This window comes from Ammospiza caudacuta, chromosome 2 (assembly GCF_027887145.1).
Source record: "Ammospiza caudacuta isolate bAmmCau1 chromosome 2, bAmmCau1.pri, whole genome shotgun sequence".
Classification (NCBI taxonomy): domain Eukaryota; kingdom Metazoa; phylum Chordata; class Aves; order Passeriformes; family Passerellidae; genus Ammospiza; species Ammospiza caudacuta.
Window position 1 is genome coordinate 110,418,576 of NC_080594.1, and position 19,690 is coordinate 110,438,265.

The window sequence follows — 19,690 nt, forward strand, 5'->3', positions numbered from 1 at the left end:
TGTGATCAAAAATGTTTGGCAACTGCAAGGCTAAATTGCCTAAAACTACAGAGAACAAATACCTTAAAAATACAAGGTGAAACAACACCCTTTGCATCTGCAATATCTAAAATAATGTTTCTGTACGCTATTTAAATGTTTTTTTCAATTAAAAACCAGGAGGAATAAAACAGGAACACAAACATTAGGTAAACCCAAAATAATTACATGGACTTACATCTGTATTTATCTTCCAGGTGTGCTTTACAAAGGGACACGACACCGGTTTTGAAAGATAAGACACGGATCCTTCCTGTTCGACCCCTAATGGAAAAGAAACACTGGCTGATAATAAAATCCAATCATGTCATAATTTGTTTACTATAACCAAGTTCACTGCAGTACTGTAGACTTCATAAATTAAATCTCACAGACAACACTCAAGCTGGATGGTTATTAGTTAAGCTAGAAAAACAAAACATTGCTGTGGCTTCACAGGCATAGCTGAATTGCAGTGTGAGGTTGTAGCAACTCCACGTGAAATGGTCTCGATCAGAAATAACTACTCATCTCCTTTTTTATAAAAAGAGTGAGTAAAGGGTCTTTACACTATGCTTCCTTGAACAGGCTTCTCTATGAACTGCTGCTGAATGATTCTCAGAGGAGATGAGGTCCCTGACAGAACAGCAAACTAGTCCTCTTGCCAAAGACAATATAGCTTCACTTCCACCAGAAATCCAATGTAACAGTTGCCTTTAGAAAGTCTTTGCTTACTGTCTGTCCGCCATGCCCTGACTTGCCTGAAAAGGCAACAGGAAGCCAAGCATGAAAAAGCAGCCTCTGCCAGAAGTGTGCAGTGACAGAGACACTTGCAATATGTTCAGGTGAAAGATAAAGCCTGCCTAGAAATCATGGCAAGGCAGGCAGGCTGTACAGTTATGCCATTAACACCTTGGGGTGGTTTCTGAGCTCCTCCTGGCAGCGCTCAAAGCTCTCCTGTGCAGTGCCAAGGGGCTGGGACACTCCAAGCAGCCCCTGCTGCCTGTCAGTCTCTCCCCCATGCCCACTCCTGCCATGTAACGTGCCCACACTACTACTACTGCTTTCTAATGTGACAGAGAGAACAACATCCTCCTCTGAGCTGCAGGCAACGCACTGACAAACCTTCACATCTTCTCTCACTCATCTGCTTTAACTCAATTTACTCCCAGTTGCTGGCTTCCCCCCCAGACTTGTGTTTCTGATAGCATTTTAAATATGTAACATCTATTGCAAACAAAGACATACAAAAAACAGGAGGCTAATGCCTAAACCCAACATTTTTGAAGCAGAGACTTATCAACAGCTTTGAAGTATCACCAGTAAGGCCCCCACTGGGAATAAGATGAATCATGTAGAGGCAGGCCATGGCCATGCATCAGGCTGCACCACAGGTAAAGATGCATGGGGTCTTTTTAATCCTGTGAAAGAGCTGAGGAGCCAGCAGTGCTCATTTACCCACACATCTCCCCTGCAAACCCTATAAAAGGTACAGACAGAAACCTGTGGACAAACCCAAATTTAGAATTTGCAGCTTTTTATTAAAGAATCTTGTGTTTTTCATCATGAATAAGAAGCATTTGTAGTTTACCTATGCATTTCACACTCTGGTCCTCTCACTCCTCTCCCTCAAATCTTTTCCAAATTAATTATCATCTGTGCCCTGAGAAACTCCTCCTGATGAATACCAGACTCATGCAAATTATACAAGAGAAGAATATAGAATAATGATTGCTCTGCAAGGCAATTAAATTGAAACTTGTACGAATCATGAGTTGTTCAGTTCACTCTCCTCTCCTCCCAAGTCAAACCAATAATTTAGCAAGCTACTGCAAATGAGCATGAGTGACTGATCAATTAAAACAAATCCGAAATGTGCAGGATTTGCAGAGCTGTACCCATAATTAGATCAGTCATTGACTGTGAATTTGATTAATATCTTTACAAATGACAGTTTTCAATTATAAGAAAAGATGCAGTACATTTAATTAAACGTCTCTGGTAGCGCTCTGAACTTTGGTTGATCTCTGCATATTAAGTTTACAATGAAAACTAAACACACATAACCCCAAGGTCACCTCTCTTACCAGTGCAATTTAAACTTGAATTTTGGTAAAATAGCTACAAGCTTTCCTCACACATAAAAACACCTCTGTGTTCCATTGTGCCCTGCAATGTGCAGCTCCCCAGCACACCTAGGGAATTGCCTGGAGGCAGACAATTATAATTTCTGATGTTGTACTTGCAGCACAGTGCAACACAGAGAAAGCTAGACTGGACATGGCTAGTGCACAAGCCACATGCAAACTGGACAGTTCAGCTTAGGAGCAGCCTGTGGAATGACCTTTAGTTCCCTCTCTGCCTCTTATGTGACTGATACAGATTAATATCCCCAACACATGCTTTGTTTTCACTAACTGGGAGTCCTCAACTATGTCTTATTTTTGGTTCATGGTAACTAAGAAGTGGATCACTGTTCTGTGCCAGCCAAAGCAGATTAAACAAATAAAACCTGGCTCTTGAATGAATATAGCCCCATTCCCTAGACCTGGTAAACTAAAAGAAGTATAATGTAATCAGGGTAATCCACAGGATACTGCAGCTGCTGCAGGGGATGTCACAAAAAACTGACTAATTGGAGGTGATCCTTCAGGAAGACAAGATCTGTACAAATATGTACTTTTCTTTTGCAGGTGATCACTGAAGCTTCACTCCTTTGACAAAGGGTGGATGGAAGAACAACGTTATGGCCCTACAACAACAGTATGGATCAAAATGTCAACAGCAATACAGTAATTGTCCCATGACCTTCCAATTCTACAGGTAAATGTTTATTCCACCACAGAAATGAGCATGTCTGGCTGGAAGTGGCTTATAAAAACCATAAAAACACAAAAATGACTTTTTAAAAATTAAATTCTCCAAATACAAATATAATGGCTTATTCTACAATGAGCTTATGTTGTCATTTGCCTATACATCATGAGCATTATCATTAACCCACTTAAAAGGAATACCCATAAATTTTCTTCAGGTATATTTAGTCTGTTGTGTTTATACTGATGGGTACACTTTTTAAAATTAAATTTTGAATTAAATGTTTCTCAAATCTTCTTACAGCTAAGGGTTGCAAGCACATTAGACAAGAGATAACCCTCTTCCATCTTTGAAAAAGAATGACAGACTGAAAGCTATGGAAAACTGACATACTTGAAAAGGTTAAACATCCAGAGGTATAGACAGGCAAGAGTTTATACAGTGTTCATTCTGTTGCATCTTGATAATTCTCTTGAATTTCTTTATCAAAATTAATTAAAATGCCATGTAAAGTCATGATCTACTGTGGACAGACATGCAGTCACAGAATTGGTCTGAACAAAAAAAATCTGCTTAAACAGTTGTTTTCCAGCTCTCTCATTACCTAGCTTAGTAAATCCAAGATTGTAAGCCTAACCAAGGGCTGTATTGATTCAGCTAAATGCAGCCATTAAACCATTAGTTTTATTAAACTTTTATTTCAACTACCCTTTTTTCCAGCTCCAAGCCACTCATGCTGTAATGAGGCAAACAGCTCAACATACATTTCCCCTCCCCTTGTGCTACTGGGAAAGCTTCTGGAGCTTTCCCCTGTCCTGAGCCCTCATACATACGTGTCATAGACATTCAGCAGCCAGTTGAGGCACATGTCCACGCAGAGGGGGACGTTGACCAGGTTATTGTGCTCTTGCTCCAGTCGATCGTAAATGGTGGTCAGGCAGTTAATGATCTGCAGAATATCCATTGGCTGGTCATTCTGTTTGAGGTTGTGCTGGTCCAAGGCATCACAGGCAGCAGACAGACTCAGGAGATCCACTGTTGAAATAAAAAAAAAAAAATACACACCCATAAAGACCGAAGAGAAACATGGTTGTATTACCCACATCCAAAAAGTAAACAGAGCACTGTACTCGGCTCATGTGCCCGGCCAGAGGATGTAAAATGTCCTCTGAAAGTCACATGCAAGACTGGTTTCAGAATTCCTACAGATGCACTGTTATTTAGCAGTGGCCTTAGAGACCAGTGTGTATCTGCTTCATTTTTAGCTGTAAAGTACTTATTATGCTCTTGGGTCCTATGGAAATATTACACAAATTGCTGTGCAAGTAAAAACTATGTATTTCATGCTTTATGTTCCTACAGATAGACAGGCTAATGTTTGATTACTGCACTCACCAAATGTGCTCTCACCATAGCACAGGTCATCAGCTTTCCAGAGATGCACTGCCCATTTCTTAGAGAAGTCCAGCAATCTTAACCAAACCAAACTCCATACGGAATATGCAAACAAATCAGAGCTGAGCTGTGACTAACCTCTCTGTCACTTTTCCTCTAGTGAGGAGAGTGGAAAGAAGGTTCTGGAAACACTACATATTCTGTTTCAATTTTTATTAATAAAATGTATCCATTTTTAATTATGAACAGCATTTATAATTATCAATACCTCTATGGCATTACCGAGTAAGACTTGGTAATGCCATAGAGGTATGTTTAAACTAATTAGTCAACATGCAACAGAAATTTTTGTCACAGACATTTAAATTTTTTTTTTTCTCCAATTTAAGTCAGTTGAATTTTGAAATGCAGATGTCCAGGGCAAAACTGAACTTCCCTTTCTCAGCTCTTAACTTCTGCAAACTAACATCACCAAGCAGCATCACACTCAGGGCACACAAAATCATGGGATGTTGGCTCACAAAGTAAGGCAGGAAGAAGAACAAAAGAAATCAGAAAGATGAGATAGTTGATGATGATCTTCTGGCTGCCACAGGGAAACACTTCCCTGTGGGAAGTGCAGTGACTTTCCTTGCAGTGAATTTCCAGGGTGTGAGCAATGGGGATGTTGAAGCCCAGATGCTGTTAATCCTGCTCACACCATGAGCAGTCACACAGCGCAGCACGATGGAATATGACCCAAGGCAGTAGCATCTGGTCCAAAATGAACTGCCCAAAATCATCCAGGAAATTCTTCACAAAACTAGAAAATTAACTGACTCAACTGCAAGACCAGTTTTTCTCTCACTGGAATAAAAAATGTGTTTTCTTGAGTGCTGGTGAGCAGCATCTCATAACGTTGAAAAAAACACTACATAATGAGCAGAAGCTAAATGCAGAACACCATATAGGAATTTTTTTAGAACTTGATCCTGTTTAAGGGCACATTTGGCAAATTCACACTTGAGTATCCTGTTTTACCCAGGATGAAACTGTCCCTTTGATGTCCTAGTGGGAGATGAGAAATACTTTAGCTGCCCACAGGGCTGGCTTGCAATGCTGCTTGGACAGTACGCTGGGATTTTGTAATTGCCAAAAGAATTTCAAGAGTATACATTTCATTGGAAATCAATAGGGACTTACTTCTGCTACTAAATCCCTTAAGCACTTCTGAAAATTTTGTCCTCTGGGCCTAACATACCTAGTGCTACAGTGAACAAGGAAACCTTGGAATGCTATCCCTATTATTACACCAAGAAATTTAACTTTGACTCCATGATTTTGTGCAGAGTTTTATTGGAGTTTTAGCTTTTTTTCACATTAGCATATAGACATTTATTAAAATAAAGTATTTTGGAATATTACGTTTAACCTTCTAGCATAAAAAATGTAGCTGTGCTAAGATCAGTGTTAAATCCTGGAAAAACATCAGATCTGTTCCTGAGCGTCTCAGAAGGATATTTTTCTTCTAAGAATTCATTAGTCAAATTGAAAATGGAGCACAGCCCTCAAACACCTATAACTGAGCTTTAGGCTGAACTCTCAGTTCCTTTGAGACTACGAATCAACGGTAATTAAATGAACCCCTCAGGCGTCTGAGTGGCAGCATAATTATATATGCAGCTACTGCTAAACATGGGTCATTCCACTTTGTGAAAGCTCCTCTGTTAATAAACAGCATCTTCTGAAAAGCCTTTCAGCCCACTCTTCATCAACCTCCTGTCCTATCCCCAAGTTTGAAACACACAATTATCTCCTAACAAGCAAAAAGCGCTTGCCAACACGTTCTGCTTTAGGGAACCTCTTTTTGTGGGAAAAAGGAAGGCTCTGGCCTTCATCACATTAAGATCCTCCTTCATCTTTCCCACCAAGACTTAAGAAATGTGTGTGTGGGGTCCTCTCCCAGAACACAGAACTGCATATTTATTTCCTAAATGCAGATAAGAAGGTCCTGTAAATGACCAATTTACACAAGACAATCAGATAGGTATTGAAGAGCTGAATATTTGGCACCCTGCAGTGATCTGGAAAGCTTTACTTGAAATAAACCACACCATTTTATGCTTTGCACTTCTTGTGGGTTCTCTGCCACTCTTTTAAACTTTTCTATTTAAAATTCCAAAACTGACTCCAAAATCTGTGTGAGCAGTGGTTTCTAGCTTACTTTGAAGTCTAAGTCACTTATATAAATATTTCTTTGGCCTCGAAGGCAATAGAGAAAAGGTTAGGATGTTTTGAACTAGACACTGCCAGATTGCAGGAAAAGTATAACAGACAACATGGAATAAGTAACCAGTTCAAGGACAGAAGTGACAATTAATAGGCAGGAGAAAGTGCACTCTAGAGGTCACAAACTGAACTCAGGGAAAACTCAACATATGGCTGGTAATAAAAAGTATAAACGGTCCTCCCAGAATGCGAAGATCACCTTCTCTGTAACCTGCTGCTGTTGGCTGACACATTAAAAAAATATATTCAATCTAGTCTGCATACAGTTAAAGGAAAAAAGACCCCTTGCAGAAGTTCTTGAATATTTTCTTTTGCTGCATTTCCAAGAAAAGTTTGTGAATACATCTCATTTTATTGATATCACAATGTCCTGATGTGGTTTGCACTTGAAGATCAGATCTTTAAAAGCAGCAAGACAAGAAAGTCATCATGCTTTGATGTGATTATCAAAGGAATCCATACATTTAAAAAAACTTGGAGCAATAGTTACACCTGGCATTCTCACAACAATTTTGAAGGCTGAAATGCTAAAGCCACATACTAAATAACACAACACATAAGCATTTATTTTTTAAGGATTGCTATTTTCCATATTCTTCTTTAGGTTTAATATCCTAACGTCTTAATACTCATTGGGCTGATTAATGAACTGAAAAGAACTAAAATTTAAGTACAGCTCCCATTTTGAAGTGTTTTATTCCTGACACTGAGAAGTAGGCTGTACCTTTACTTCTGCAGGCCTTCTATAAAACACGCATTTTTAGAGTACTCCCCAGTAGACAAAAATGCTGTTCTCTATGAAGTTTGCAGGAAAGAAGTGCTATAGATATATATAGGCATATAAAGATATATATATTTAAAAACTGCTGCAATTTTAAAACAGAAATGAAGACTAAGAGCTGAAAGCAGCACCTACCGCAAGTGGATTTTGGCTTTGCGTAGGAGCCCTGAAACCCAGCACTGTGCTCTAATTCTACTATTGCCAAAATGCAGAAAAATAATTTTGTAATGAGTTGAGGTTTTAAAAAAAACCTAATTGAACTGAGTTCACAAGCGACACTGAAATGATAGAATACACAAATACAATGATGGTGTCTCCAGGCAAAAATATTTCTAAGAACAAAGCCTGCTAACCAAATTCCTTAAATGCTTCTCCTTAGATACAAGTATGAAGAATGTGCTAGAGTAATCAGTGTAAGCGCCACTGCACGTCTCTGAGAGCATCAATTCTCTGAAAATTTACCTAAATGTAACCTCAAGAGAGGAACTGACTTCAGTTTGCTCAGCTGGACAGGGGAGGGAAAATAGAAAAGCTCATGGGTCGAAATAAGGACAGGGAGAGATTACTCACGAGTTACTGTCACAGGCAAAACAGACCCGACTCAGGAGAATCAACTGAATTAATCACCAAACAAATCAGAGGAGGATAATGAGTAATAAATCTTAAATCTTAAAATGCATCCCCCAACTCCTCCCTTCTTCCCAGGGTCAGCTTCACTCCCAAATTCTCTCCAAATTCTCTACCTCCTCCCCTGCAGCAGCAGCAGGGGAATGGGGGCTGCAGTCAATTCATCACATGTTGTTTCTGCTGCTGCTTTCTCCTCAGTGGGAGGATTCCTCACACTCTTCTCCTGCTCCTCTGTGCAGTCTCCCACGGGAGACAGTCCTCTACAAACTGCTCCAACGCAAGCTCTTCCCACTGGCTGCAGCTCTTCACAAACTGCTCCTGAGTGGATCCCTCCCACAGGAGTCAGTCCCTGGGGAACAGACAGTGCTGCCAGCAAACCTGCTCCAGCGTGGGCTCCTCACCCAGAGTTCACAATTCCTGCCACGAGCCTGCTCCAGCAGGGGTTTCACATTGGTTACGGCCTCCTTCAGGCACCCACCTGCTCTGGCACAGGGTTCTCCACAGGCTGCAGGTGGGCATTTGCTCCACTGGGGAGCTCTACAGGCAGCAGGGACACACTCTTCTCCATATGCTGCAGAGGAATCTCAGCTCTGGCATTTGGAGCATCTCCTCCCCCTCCTTCTGCACTGACCTTGGTGTCTGCAGAGTTGTTTCTCTCATGGATTTCTTCTCCTCTTTCCCAGCCACTGTTGTGTAGCAAATTTTCTCCCACACCCTTCCCAAATACATTATCCCACAGACACTACTATCACTGCCACTGATGGGCTTGGCCTTGGCCAGCAGCAGGTCTGTTTTGGAGGTGGCTGGCACTGGCTCTGTGAGACATGGGGTAAATTTCTAGCAGCTTCTTAGAGAAGTCACCCCTAGAGACACCTGCTACCACAACCTGGCCACAAAAATCCAGTGCAAAAGTCCAAGATGAGTCCAGAATTATTTAATGGTAGGAATCAGTTATTGAAAAACACCTGAAGGACCACAGAGTCACAGCCAGCACAGGTTTGTGAGCGGAAAGTCCTGCTGAACAAACTTAATTTTCTTTTCACAGATTCACACAGAATCACAAAATAGGTTGGAAGAGACTTCAAGATCATCAAGTTCAACCCATGCCCTCACACCTCAACTAAACCATGGCACCAAGTGCCACATCCAGTCTTTGTTAAACACATCCAGGGATGGTGACTCCACCACATCCCCAGGCAGACCTTTCCAGTACTTTATGACATAGTAACCCAGTTAGCTGACCAAAGGAAGCCAATTTATGTAATCTTTTTAGATTTCAGTAAAACTTTCAATACTATTTCTCATGGGATCTTTCTGGACAAAATGTTCAGCTCCCAGCTGGAAAAACACACCATGTTCTGGGTGAGCAGCTGACTCACAGATGGGGCACAAAGGGTTACAGTGAATGGGGGGACATCAGAGTGGGGAGCTGTCACTAAGGGAGCTCCACAGGGCTCCATCCTCGGCCCTGGGCTCTTCATCTTCATAAAGGACTTGAACACCAGACTGGAGGGACACAGAGCAAGTCTGCAGGTGATACAGAACTGGGAGGAGCTGCTGACTCCCTCAAAGGCAGGGAGGCCCTGCAGAGAGACCTCGACAGATGAGAGGCCCGGGCAGTCACCAACCATGTGAAATTCAACAAGGGAAATTCCTGGATTCTGCACCTGGGATGGGGCAACCCTGGATGTACAGACAGACTGGGGAATGAGAGGCTGGAAAGCAGCACCAGGGAAAGGGACCTGGAGGTTCTGGTTGATGGAAAGTTGGGTGTGAGCCAGCAGGGCCCTGGCAGCCAGGAGGGACATCCCTGTCCTGGGGACATCAGGGACAGCATAGCCAGCCAGGCAAGGGAGGGAATTGTCCTGCTCTGCTCTGGGGGGGCCTCACCTTGAGTGCTGGGGGCAGTTTTGGGTGCCACAGTACAGAAAAGACATTAAAGCTGTTAGAGAACATCCAAAGGAGGGCAATGAGGATGGTGAAGCTGTGTGAGGAGGGGATGAAGTCGCTGGGTTCAGCCTGGGGGAGACTGAGGGGAGGCCTCACTGCAGTCGCAGCTTCCTTGTCAGGGGAAGGCAAAGGGCAGGCACTGATCTCTGCTCTGTGTCCAGTGACAGGACCCAAGGGAATGGTCTGAAGCTGTGTCAGGGGAGGTTTAGTCTGATATTGGAAAAAGGTTCTAAACCCAGAGGGTGGCTGGGCACTGGAACAGGCTCTCCAGGGGAAGTGGTCACAGCACCAAGCCTGACAGAGTCAGGAAGTGTCAAGAAGTGTCTGGACAGTGCCCTCAGGCACATGGTGTGACTGCTGGGGCAGCCTGCCAGGAGTTGGAGTTGGATCATACTTGTGAGTTCCCTCCAACTCAGAATATTCTATGATTCTAATACAGATAAAATGGGATGCGAAGTTTTGCACTTTCAGTCATAAAAGCCTGTTACAAGTTACACTTATGCACTGCCAGCTAGTTAATTCCAGAAATTCTGTTTCCTTCAGTGCTGCACTGGTTATGAATACTTCTCACTGCATATCACTCCAGTTTCTTTATACCACATTTCCACAGTGAGCGTGGCAGAAGTGCTGTACCATGGAAAGATGTTTATATTTCTAATCATAATTCTTTCTTTGTCACTGAATTAATGTTGAAATCCTTCATAATGTTACAAGACTTCTCACTTATTGTTTATTTTTTCCTTTTTTCCCCTATTTTTTATACAGTCAGACATTAAGTCTGCACACTTTAGCGGAATTCACCCATGCTTATAAGCCTAAAAGTAAACATGCTCAAAAATACCGAGGTTTGACACAGTTCCAGAAAGCATGTGAGCACAAATCTTACTTGAGATAAATCAACAGTTGAGACATTTGCAACTGTGTCAGAAATTTAACCCTGTAATTAAATGCCAAACAGTGAATGTTAAAATATTTTAATAATCCTCCCAATTGGACTGCCTAATAAACTGCTTGCTTTGGCAGCTGACTGGCCTATCAAGAAAACTCTCAGCAAATTATTTAGCTATCAGGTTACAATAAGCTAAAAAGGAAATGTAATTCTAGTGAAAAGTAGAATAACATAGAGCAGTGGGGAGAATTAAAATGTTCGAACATGCACATCACTAATATAACAGCTGATGAGAGACTTTTCAACACAACTGAAAGCTGGGGAAAAAATTAAGCTAAATGTTTATTGAGATGATCTCATTTAAAGGCAATAACCCCTCAGGGTTCAAGATTTAACTTAACAAACCATTAGCAACTCCAGCTCTGAAGCATTATTGAAGCATTATTTCACTGCTCCCAACACACCACAACTGTGTTTCTTTCAGCTGCAAAGCCGTGGCTGGCACAGGACATGGCACAGTGACATGGCACAGTGAAAACACCTGGCTAAAGTGTGTAAAGATAAGAAATATGTACGGTATGTTCAGTTTTATTTCTGAACTGCTGCTCTGCCTTACAATGCACAGACCTGCAGACCACCCAGCACTCTGGGTTTGTAATGACCATGCAAACCGGTGGCAGCAGGAGGCCCTTCAAGTGAGAGGTCTCCTTGTACCAGGCAGAGCTGGGGGTACGTGTGCGAGTGTTTTTCTGCTTCTGATATCTGTGAATAAACTTGTGTGCTGGTGCTGGAGCCCTCCTGGCAGAGGGTGAGGCACAGGCAGGTACTTACAGCAGAGAGCTTTCTGCAGCCTGCGGAGTTTCATGGCAGTCCTGTACGCCGAGAACCTGACGTTGTTCAGGTCAGCTGTAGGGAGGCAAGATCAGAACAAAAGATCAGCTTCACACACCAGAAATAACCAGACTCATGAATTCATTGTTATGTTGAACTACAAGACTATACCTGTTGGTTAAAAGAGCAGAGGTGGAAAAAAAAATTTGTTAGAAATTTCACTGAGTTAAAGACCTCAAATCTTGACAACCAACCATCCAAAAAAAACCCCACTAAGTCCTAAAGTGTTACTTCCTTTTGTTCAAAGGCACAGAACTAAAGAGCACTTGAAAGGACAACATCAGTGACTGCAGCAGTGTCTGGAAATACTGCAGAACTTTTCACACCGGAGGCACTGTGAGGGAGATAAGCTCCTGAAACTCTTCCTTGTTCACCTTGTGCACTAGCCAGGCTGTGTGCAGGCAGCCCCAAGGGAAAACTTATGCCCAGGAAAAAACAAGTGACTCTCAGCTACTGCTAAAACAGAAAACTTATTAAAAATATCCAATTAATCTTCTGCGCTTTCCACCTAAGCAGGCCCCAGCCGTGCCCAGAGATGTAGAGCCTTTCTGGAGAGAAGCCAGCCCACCCAGCCAGGTGAGTTTTCAGGTCCCCACCTGCAAAATGGCAGGGAGCCAGTGGCTCTGGCAGCGTGACAGGGAATGGCACCCAGTTGGGGAGACACTGTCTGGCTCAACTTTTGCTAAGCTGTCCTCATACAATTCACAAAATAAGGATATCAGCACAAGTCCCCACTGATTACTTTAACCATGGCTTGCAAAACCTCCTGGCCGCTGTGGGGACAAAGACACACCAGACCAGAGCACAGAGGCTGGTCCCAAGGGCCACTGCCAGCAGCTGCACTGGGAACTGAGGAGTGGCAGGGGACACACTCATACACTACAGGGCAGCCACCCACCACTGAACAAACAGATGCTCTTGGCCCTACCCAACTCATTCCTGGGCACACACACTCCCGTGCAGCCTAAGGATCATTCCCAAGAGATTGCTTGGCATATTGCAACTTAAGGTTTTCCAGACAGAAATACACTGCTTGTGCCAGCCAGTTTCAGCACCTGACAACACTGCTGAATGCATTTAATTTACTGGTGAAACCCATGGAGCCTAAGCAATTACTGATGGGAAAGTGCTTAGAAAATGTAAACTACAACATAGATATAAAAAGAACATTAGAGGAAAAAATGCAGTGGCTCAAAATAAAGGTCCCTTTAGCTCAATAAGCTTCCTCTAACCTGACAGACTCTTAGAGAAAGAATATGATGAAAAACAGGGAAAGACAAAACATTTCCTTGCTGGCATACGAGCTAAGGTGCTGTAAAGCTGTTTGAAATGTGGTAGCTTGGGTATAACTATCCCAACATCATTTATAATGCTGTACAGGTATAGGTAGCAGAGGGAATATAGTCTCAATTACATTAATTTTAATTAAGCTGTTCTGAATGAATAATACGAGGTATGATAATTCAGTAGTTTTGAATACCTTAATAAAAGCCGTGGAACATTTCTGAAACATGTCTTAGAGCAGAATAGGAAGTTTCAGCTTTGTATATAATTTATTTTTGTCTGCACAGTTGCATACACCTTTTTAATGGGCACTTCTAGTATTGTTCCTGCCAGCTCTGTCTCTCACCATCATCCTGACAGGTCCTTTATGTGGTGTAGAATACAGTAAGTTAAATAAAGAGAGTTAATTTGTCTTAAATGGAAATTAATAAAGCAGTCTCTCACAAACACACCATGAATTCAATTACATTTTGTACCCTCGCTGCAAATCTGTATTTGTACTCTGTAAAAGAATATTATGGCTAGCATTTGACAAAATGAAGAAGCCTTTCTTAAATTCTCCCTGAGTGTTCTGAAAGAAGCTTATCTATTTATTATTTACATTTTCAGAAATGTGAGTAAATATGTATGCATATTTCAGGCCTCGATCAAGGCAGAAAATACAATCCATGCAGACATTTAATCCTGGCAGTGCTACAGTTTACATCTATTTTCCTGTATATGTAATACACACTGAATTTATCATCAACCTTAACGACACTGCTGCCAAGAAGCATCTGCTCTACATGATGAAGCAGCAATGCCAGGTGCTCATTTTGGAGCCCTGATCTCAGGTTTTGGAAAAGCAGCAGCACCAGTGCTCATTTGGCTCTGCAAGCCAAGGCTGAGCCGTCGCACTGCCACTGCTACCGTCACTGCTGTCACCAGGATTAGCCTGCACCCAGCTACTGTCCCTGTGCCAACTGCTCACCTCTGTCTTCCTTATGCCACCATCTCCATGCTTCTGATGGACAGCTGTCTCACCAGATGGTGACAGTCACTTAAGATCACTGGATCTTAATGATTTCACTTTTCCCTTCCCTGTGCCTATGGAAGTGTCAGTGGTGCCTTTCCTCCCCTGGGGCCACTGCTGGAACACACGTGTTGCTCTGGGTAGCAACAGAAGGAGCCCAGGCCCTTCCTAACTGAGTTCAAACCATTTGGCTTGCTGGCTGAGACCCCATTTATATGAACCACAGAATACAATTCTGCCAGGGAATGAGCCTTGGCCCTGGGCTGGGGCGTGCTGGCTGTAAAGCCACCCCTGACATTGAGTGGGGGTACCCCGAGTGAGGAGCACAGACACACTGCCTGCTCACACCCCAGCTGCTCCTGCTGGCAACAGGCAGAGGAGGGAGGAGAGGGGCTCAAGCAGCAGCAACCTTCCAGAAGCCCATGGGAACACCAGTAGTTCTTACCTCTCTGCTTTGGGAAATTGTTTTTGTTTTTTTCCTTCCTGGATCCTAAGGAAAAAAAAATGTTGCTTTCTCCACCCCCACACTGAAAGAGTCAGGACCCACTAAGCCCTGCTTCCAAAGCTTTTATCATTGCAGAGCAGGTTGAGGAGTTCAGTGCACCAACAAGTATTCCTCCAGCCCTTTCCTCCCACTCCTAGAAAGAATGTACCACCTCATCCTCTGAACGGAGTGATCAGAGGGCTGGAAAGCTCTTGCTGTATTGTGAAACTTTTGCAAGTTGTTAACAATACTCCCTCTTCTTGCTCAGAAGAAAACTCTCAAGCTGTAAACAATGTAAATGCCCTAGAGCATAATCTGTTCATGGTCTGAAACAACGATGCAGTGAAGAGGTCACCTGGCCCCTGGAAAGGAGCCAACAGAAGAAAGGACCATGAGGGAGTATTTGGTGACATATTTACATCTCAGAGCAAAGAGAAATCACGACTTTCCCACCACTCAGCCATGGATGACCCCTCTGTTAAGTGCATATATATCTTTCTCTATCTAATAACATGATAACAGTGAACAAGAATCAGTGCTTTTATTACAAATGCAGCTTTAATGAAGGGTACTTCAGTTCAGAGTGCTGATAGGAGTAACTCAAATCAAAAATACTGTAGAAAGATGATAAGATAATTAAATTCTAACATTTTCTGCATAATTCTGCATGTTGAGAGAAATCTCAAAACATAAGGGCTATGTTCTATTTCTACAGTATTCTAGAAATACCTGCAATTACACACAGTAGATCTTTTTGCTAGTGCATAATCAGGCAAAAAAACCCACTCATCTGAGAAGTGGTCAGTGATTCAAACCACCTGCTGGAATGTCTCACTGACTACTGACACAGATCAGTAATCAAATAAAATCTTGCAGTTTGGGTTATTTTTTTAATCCTCTCTTGCTAAATTCCAGATTTTACACTGGGATATGAGTACTATATTAAGAGGGAAAACATATTCTCATATTCTTGAGCTTTCACTACATAAAATAGCTTGCAAAATAACTAAAAGCAATAAAAAAAATTAAAATCAGTAAGTTTTCTAAAATAACCTATTAAAGAACAGATTTAACATCTACCATGAGGGGGTATTTGTTTTTACTCTTAAGGAGTCAAATCTATAAGCCAGACAACAGGATTTAAATAAGTCCCTCCTAGAGCTGCTGCATCTGCTCAGAGTGCTGAGTGACTGGGAGGTTCCATCTGAAATTGTCCTGTCCTGTATGACAGAGTCATCCCAAGGTGTTTAAAAGCACTGGGATGGGCCAGGCTACCTCCCACTAAAAGCTGTTCATGCCATTTATCTCTCTCCCAATGTAATCTGAAGGCATCTCATAAACTCTACCAGGAAACTACCTTTCCTCTTACTTTAAAGAGAGGTTTCTTGTTTATATTATTATGAATATTATTATAATTGCTTTTTTAGTTAATGAGGGCCAAACACACACCCTTCCCATAGACAGCAATTATCTCAGTGTCTGGACATCATCTAAGTGAAATGAGCAGCTTACATGCTTCAGGTGGTATTAACCTGAAATTAACAACTTAATTCTTTTAAAGAAATTAGATGTCATCAGGTCAAATCCTCATCTTCATTTCACAAGACTTACAGTATTCTGAGGGTTTTTAATCTCAGGTGCAAGGACAGAGAATGTGAACTTGTAGTGATGTACCCAGAAACCTGAAAGCCTTACTCAGCCACAGCTTGTGACATGTTCATAGACTGCTCATAAATACACTGCCTGGGGATAACCTATTTTGGGAATGACAATGCCTTCCTAACAGATGTTAAAAACTCCATACTGGACAGTCCTGAATAGACAGCAATTCCTCTACAGCCATTAAACTTTCCATGTCTCATCAGACATCAGCAGCACTCTTGCCTTTCCAAGAAGCTTTAGCTCACATTGTTTCAATACAGCTGAGATTCCCTGTCTGGCTGGTAAGAATGCTGGGCTTCCTCCTGGTGCCCAAAACCTGTAAATTAATCTTTTAATGGTGCCCTACAGTGACATATATTGCCTCTTCTGGAATTGCAGCTTTAAAATGCAAATGACACAAATGCACAAAGGAAAGAAATTAATCAAGTAACACTGCTTAATATCAGCTGAGTCTCAGCCATTGACTTTTATTATAACAATAACTAATGCTATCATCTACACTATTTTGGTAATAAATAACAGTAAACTGGTTTTCTATGTACAGCTTAAGCATTCTTCACGTTGTACTAGGCCTGAACACCTGAGTGAAAAAGCCAACAGTGTGTCTGCAAATGAACAAGCGGGAGGTACCCAGAGCACCACAACACTACTGACTGCATCCAGACCCAGTGGCTGAACACCAGAGCATGTGCCAGCATCCCTTCATCAGACCAAATGGCATGACCTTTGGGAGTTTTAGAATGGAGTGTCTTTTTCTTCAGCCTACAAACACAAAAATGCAAGAAAGGATTTGATGTACACCTGGTTCATCCCATTATGGGATTGAGACCTGAGTGGAGTTTGCAGTCAGAAAGTTCAGAAACCTTTTATCTACTCTGATGAGAAGCAATCATACTGGAAAATCCTAAAATAAATAAACTACAAACTACTTCGGGAATAATAATACAAAGTGTCCATTTGCAAACCAAGAGTGCAGTTACCTTAAGCAAAATGTCCCCAGGCTGGCAATATTCTGTAACAGAACAGCCCTTCATTCTCTCTAGAAGAGCCTCCTTCACGCTAATACACCTGTGCTTTCATTTTCAAGGGATGCCAGGTTAACTGCTACCCCTAAATTCTACCTCTCTGCCACAGTTATATTTACTGTCTGTTATGTACAGTTATGTTTCCTGTCTGTTAGGTGTGTGCTGCACAGAGCTCAATCACACAGAAAGGGCCCCCTCTACACTGACTACTGGCCAAGGCTGACTGAAGCCAAGCAATCCTATTTCTTGAAATGGGCTTGAAAAGGACATGAGTGAATAATCAACCTTTAAAGAGAGGCCATATGGAAAATCTCACTGGATGGCAGTAGAACTCAAATGTCTGATGTGTGTACTAGACACAGGTCTTACTGGTGCAAACATGGAAAACAGCTGGATATGAATAAAGCTTCATAATAAATACATGATTTAGTGGTTGCTAATACAAACTGTAATGGGCAGTTCAGCCTCTCCAGGCAGCATTTTAGAAGGACAAATCAAGATACACAAAGCAAAGAGGATGAAGCTGGTCAGTCTTGGTCACTGGGAGTTAGAAGCCAGCCACAAGATCAACACAGCAGCTGCTGCTGAAAGCTCAGAGGTGCCTTCCAGCATTCTCCCACCTTGTGTTAAGCAATTCTGACATTTATTTCATGTAATCCATAGAGAACTGCCCCCCATCCTCTAAATTAAATTGAGAGCTGTCACCAGTGCACTGCAGCCTGCAAGGATGAGGGTGGTTTTCACCCTCTTGCCCTGCCTTGGTGAATTAGGAATGATAAACAACATTTCTGACTGCATCCTGCTACTGCAATTACTGTTCATGGTGACACTAATGCACCTTGAGGACACTTGTACTGACACATGACACAGGAAGGCTGGAGGAGGGGACACTAACAGTATGGCATGACAAGCCAAGTCCTCCTGGGCCATCACAGCAAAGGCTGGAGTCATTCTCAGCTTAAAGGCAAAATACTACTATTCAGAGCTAAGCTGTCTGACATTAAATGTTCACTCTTAGAAGATAATCTGAAAAAACTGAGCGAACTCAGACCACTTTGTGATTCTTGTTCCTTCTGTCTCTGCCCTCATGCAAAGGTCCGTGGTCTCCAAGACAGAGAAACAACACAAATTCCCTTTTCAGTGATGCCCTGGAGTCATCATGAAGGATGAAAAAATTTGTAAGGGGGTGTAAAAGAACAGTGTAAAAAGAGCAAACCTGCTGCAGAGGAACTAATTTTGGAAAGAAAAGCAGCTGGAGCAGTTCTTGATTCTTTGAAGACTTTCAGGAGGAAGTTAGAAGAAAATAGGAGTGGTTCTTAATGGTATAAATACAAACCAGGGATGTCAGCTTCTGATTCTTTGAAGCTCATGTATAATGATTTTTACTACCTTTCCTATTTCAGCATTTATTTCTTCTCTATGTTCTTAACTTATATGATTCTTTTTAATCTAATCTATACCAACATTTAATTCCTGCTGCCATTTCAATTAAACATTAAACAATTAAATCATTCATTATAGACAGCTTATTATGTACCTTTAAGTAGCCATAACTTAAAGAAGAGTAAAAATTGCTCAAGTTGAGTAAATTTTTCATCAACACTGATAAAATGCTACATTGTTTAAACAATAAAGAGCAGTCAGGAACAAGCACCTTAGTGTCCTAAAAGGAAAATGTCTGTTAGAAGGAGAACCACGAGTTGGAAATTTTTTGATACACATATGTAATTTCAATCAAATATCTAACAAATATCTTTATAACTAGCTATGTTTTAGCAAATGAGCTCCAAGAGAATTTGAGAATACTTCCTTCATAGGCAGAGTATTGTATAATTTCTTCCCATAGATTCTTCCTCCTGTCTCTGATGCAGTCCCAACTGAAGAGGTTACAGGACTGTGCACAGCACATTGCTACCTCCTTTTAGTAGTACTAAATAATGCTCCCAAGTAATTTAGCTTCATTTTTATTAATACCTAGACCTCCAAAGATAGAAAAATGAACCAGTAAGTCTCACTTGAAATTCACCTATTTTTAGCAAAATGTAATGCAACAATTTGGAGGGGTGTGAATTGGATATGTGAAGATTAATATTACTCTTCTTTCTTGGAGAAGTGTCTCTTGCATCTTGGAGGCAGGTAAGAAATGTTACCTCGTGCCAGGATGCACCTTCCTCATTCACTTATAAAAAATTAAGCTTTCAGTAATTTGTAAGAATTTAAATCAGACATAATCATCCTGCAGCAAATTACTGGCATGTACAGAGAGCTACATCACACAGCACAATTATTCTACACTGGATAAGTGTAGAAGTTGGAAAATGGAAATGAAAATTCTTGACAGCATTGATGTACTTGGTCCCACTTTTCTGCATTTACCCGCTTGCCAAATTCATGCTTTCTACCAGATTTTTAAAAAGGCATACATACTAAGCTCTTTACTAGCTTCTTTATACGAATTAGAAACAAAATTGGGATCCTAATGGAGGGTAAAATAATAAGATATAATGAGTATGCAATACAAAATCGACTTTAATAACATCTTCTCAGATAATATATTACTGAACAGTCTGAAAAGACTTCAAACATC

General features: G+C 41.6%; 1 protein-coding gene across 5 annotated transcripts in view; it reads right to left on the reverse strand.

Annotated features, from left to right (window-relative positions):
• Nucleotides 1-19,690, reverse strand: part of DMD (dystrophin) — a 979,219-nt gene that overhangs the window by 57,759 nt on the left and 901,770 nt on the right. For all 5 annotated transcript variants that reach the window (XM_058822052.1, XM_058822026.1, XM_058822043.1 and 2 more), the window contains 3 exons: nt 11,577-11,651; nt 3,669-3,870; nt 218-303 (listed from right to left, as the gene is read on the reverse strand). In XM_058822052.1, coding sequence (XP_058678035.1) covers nt 218-303; nt 3,669-3,870; nt 11,577-11,651 — 363 coding nt within the window. The remainder of the gene's footprint in view (nt 1-217; nt 304-3,668; nt 3,871-11,576; nt 11,652-19,690) is intronic.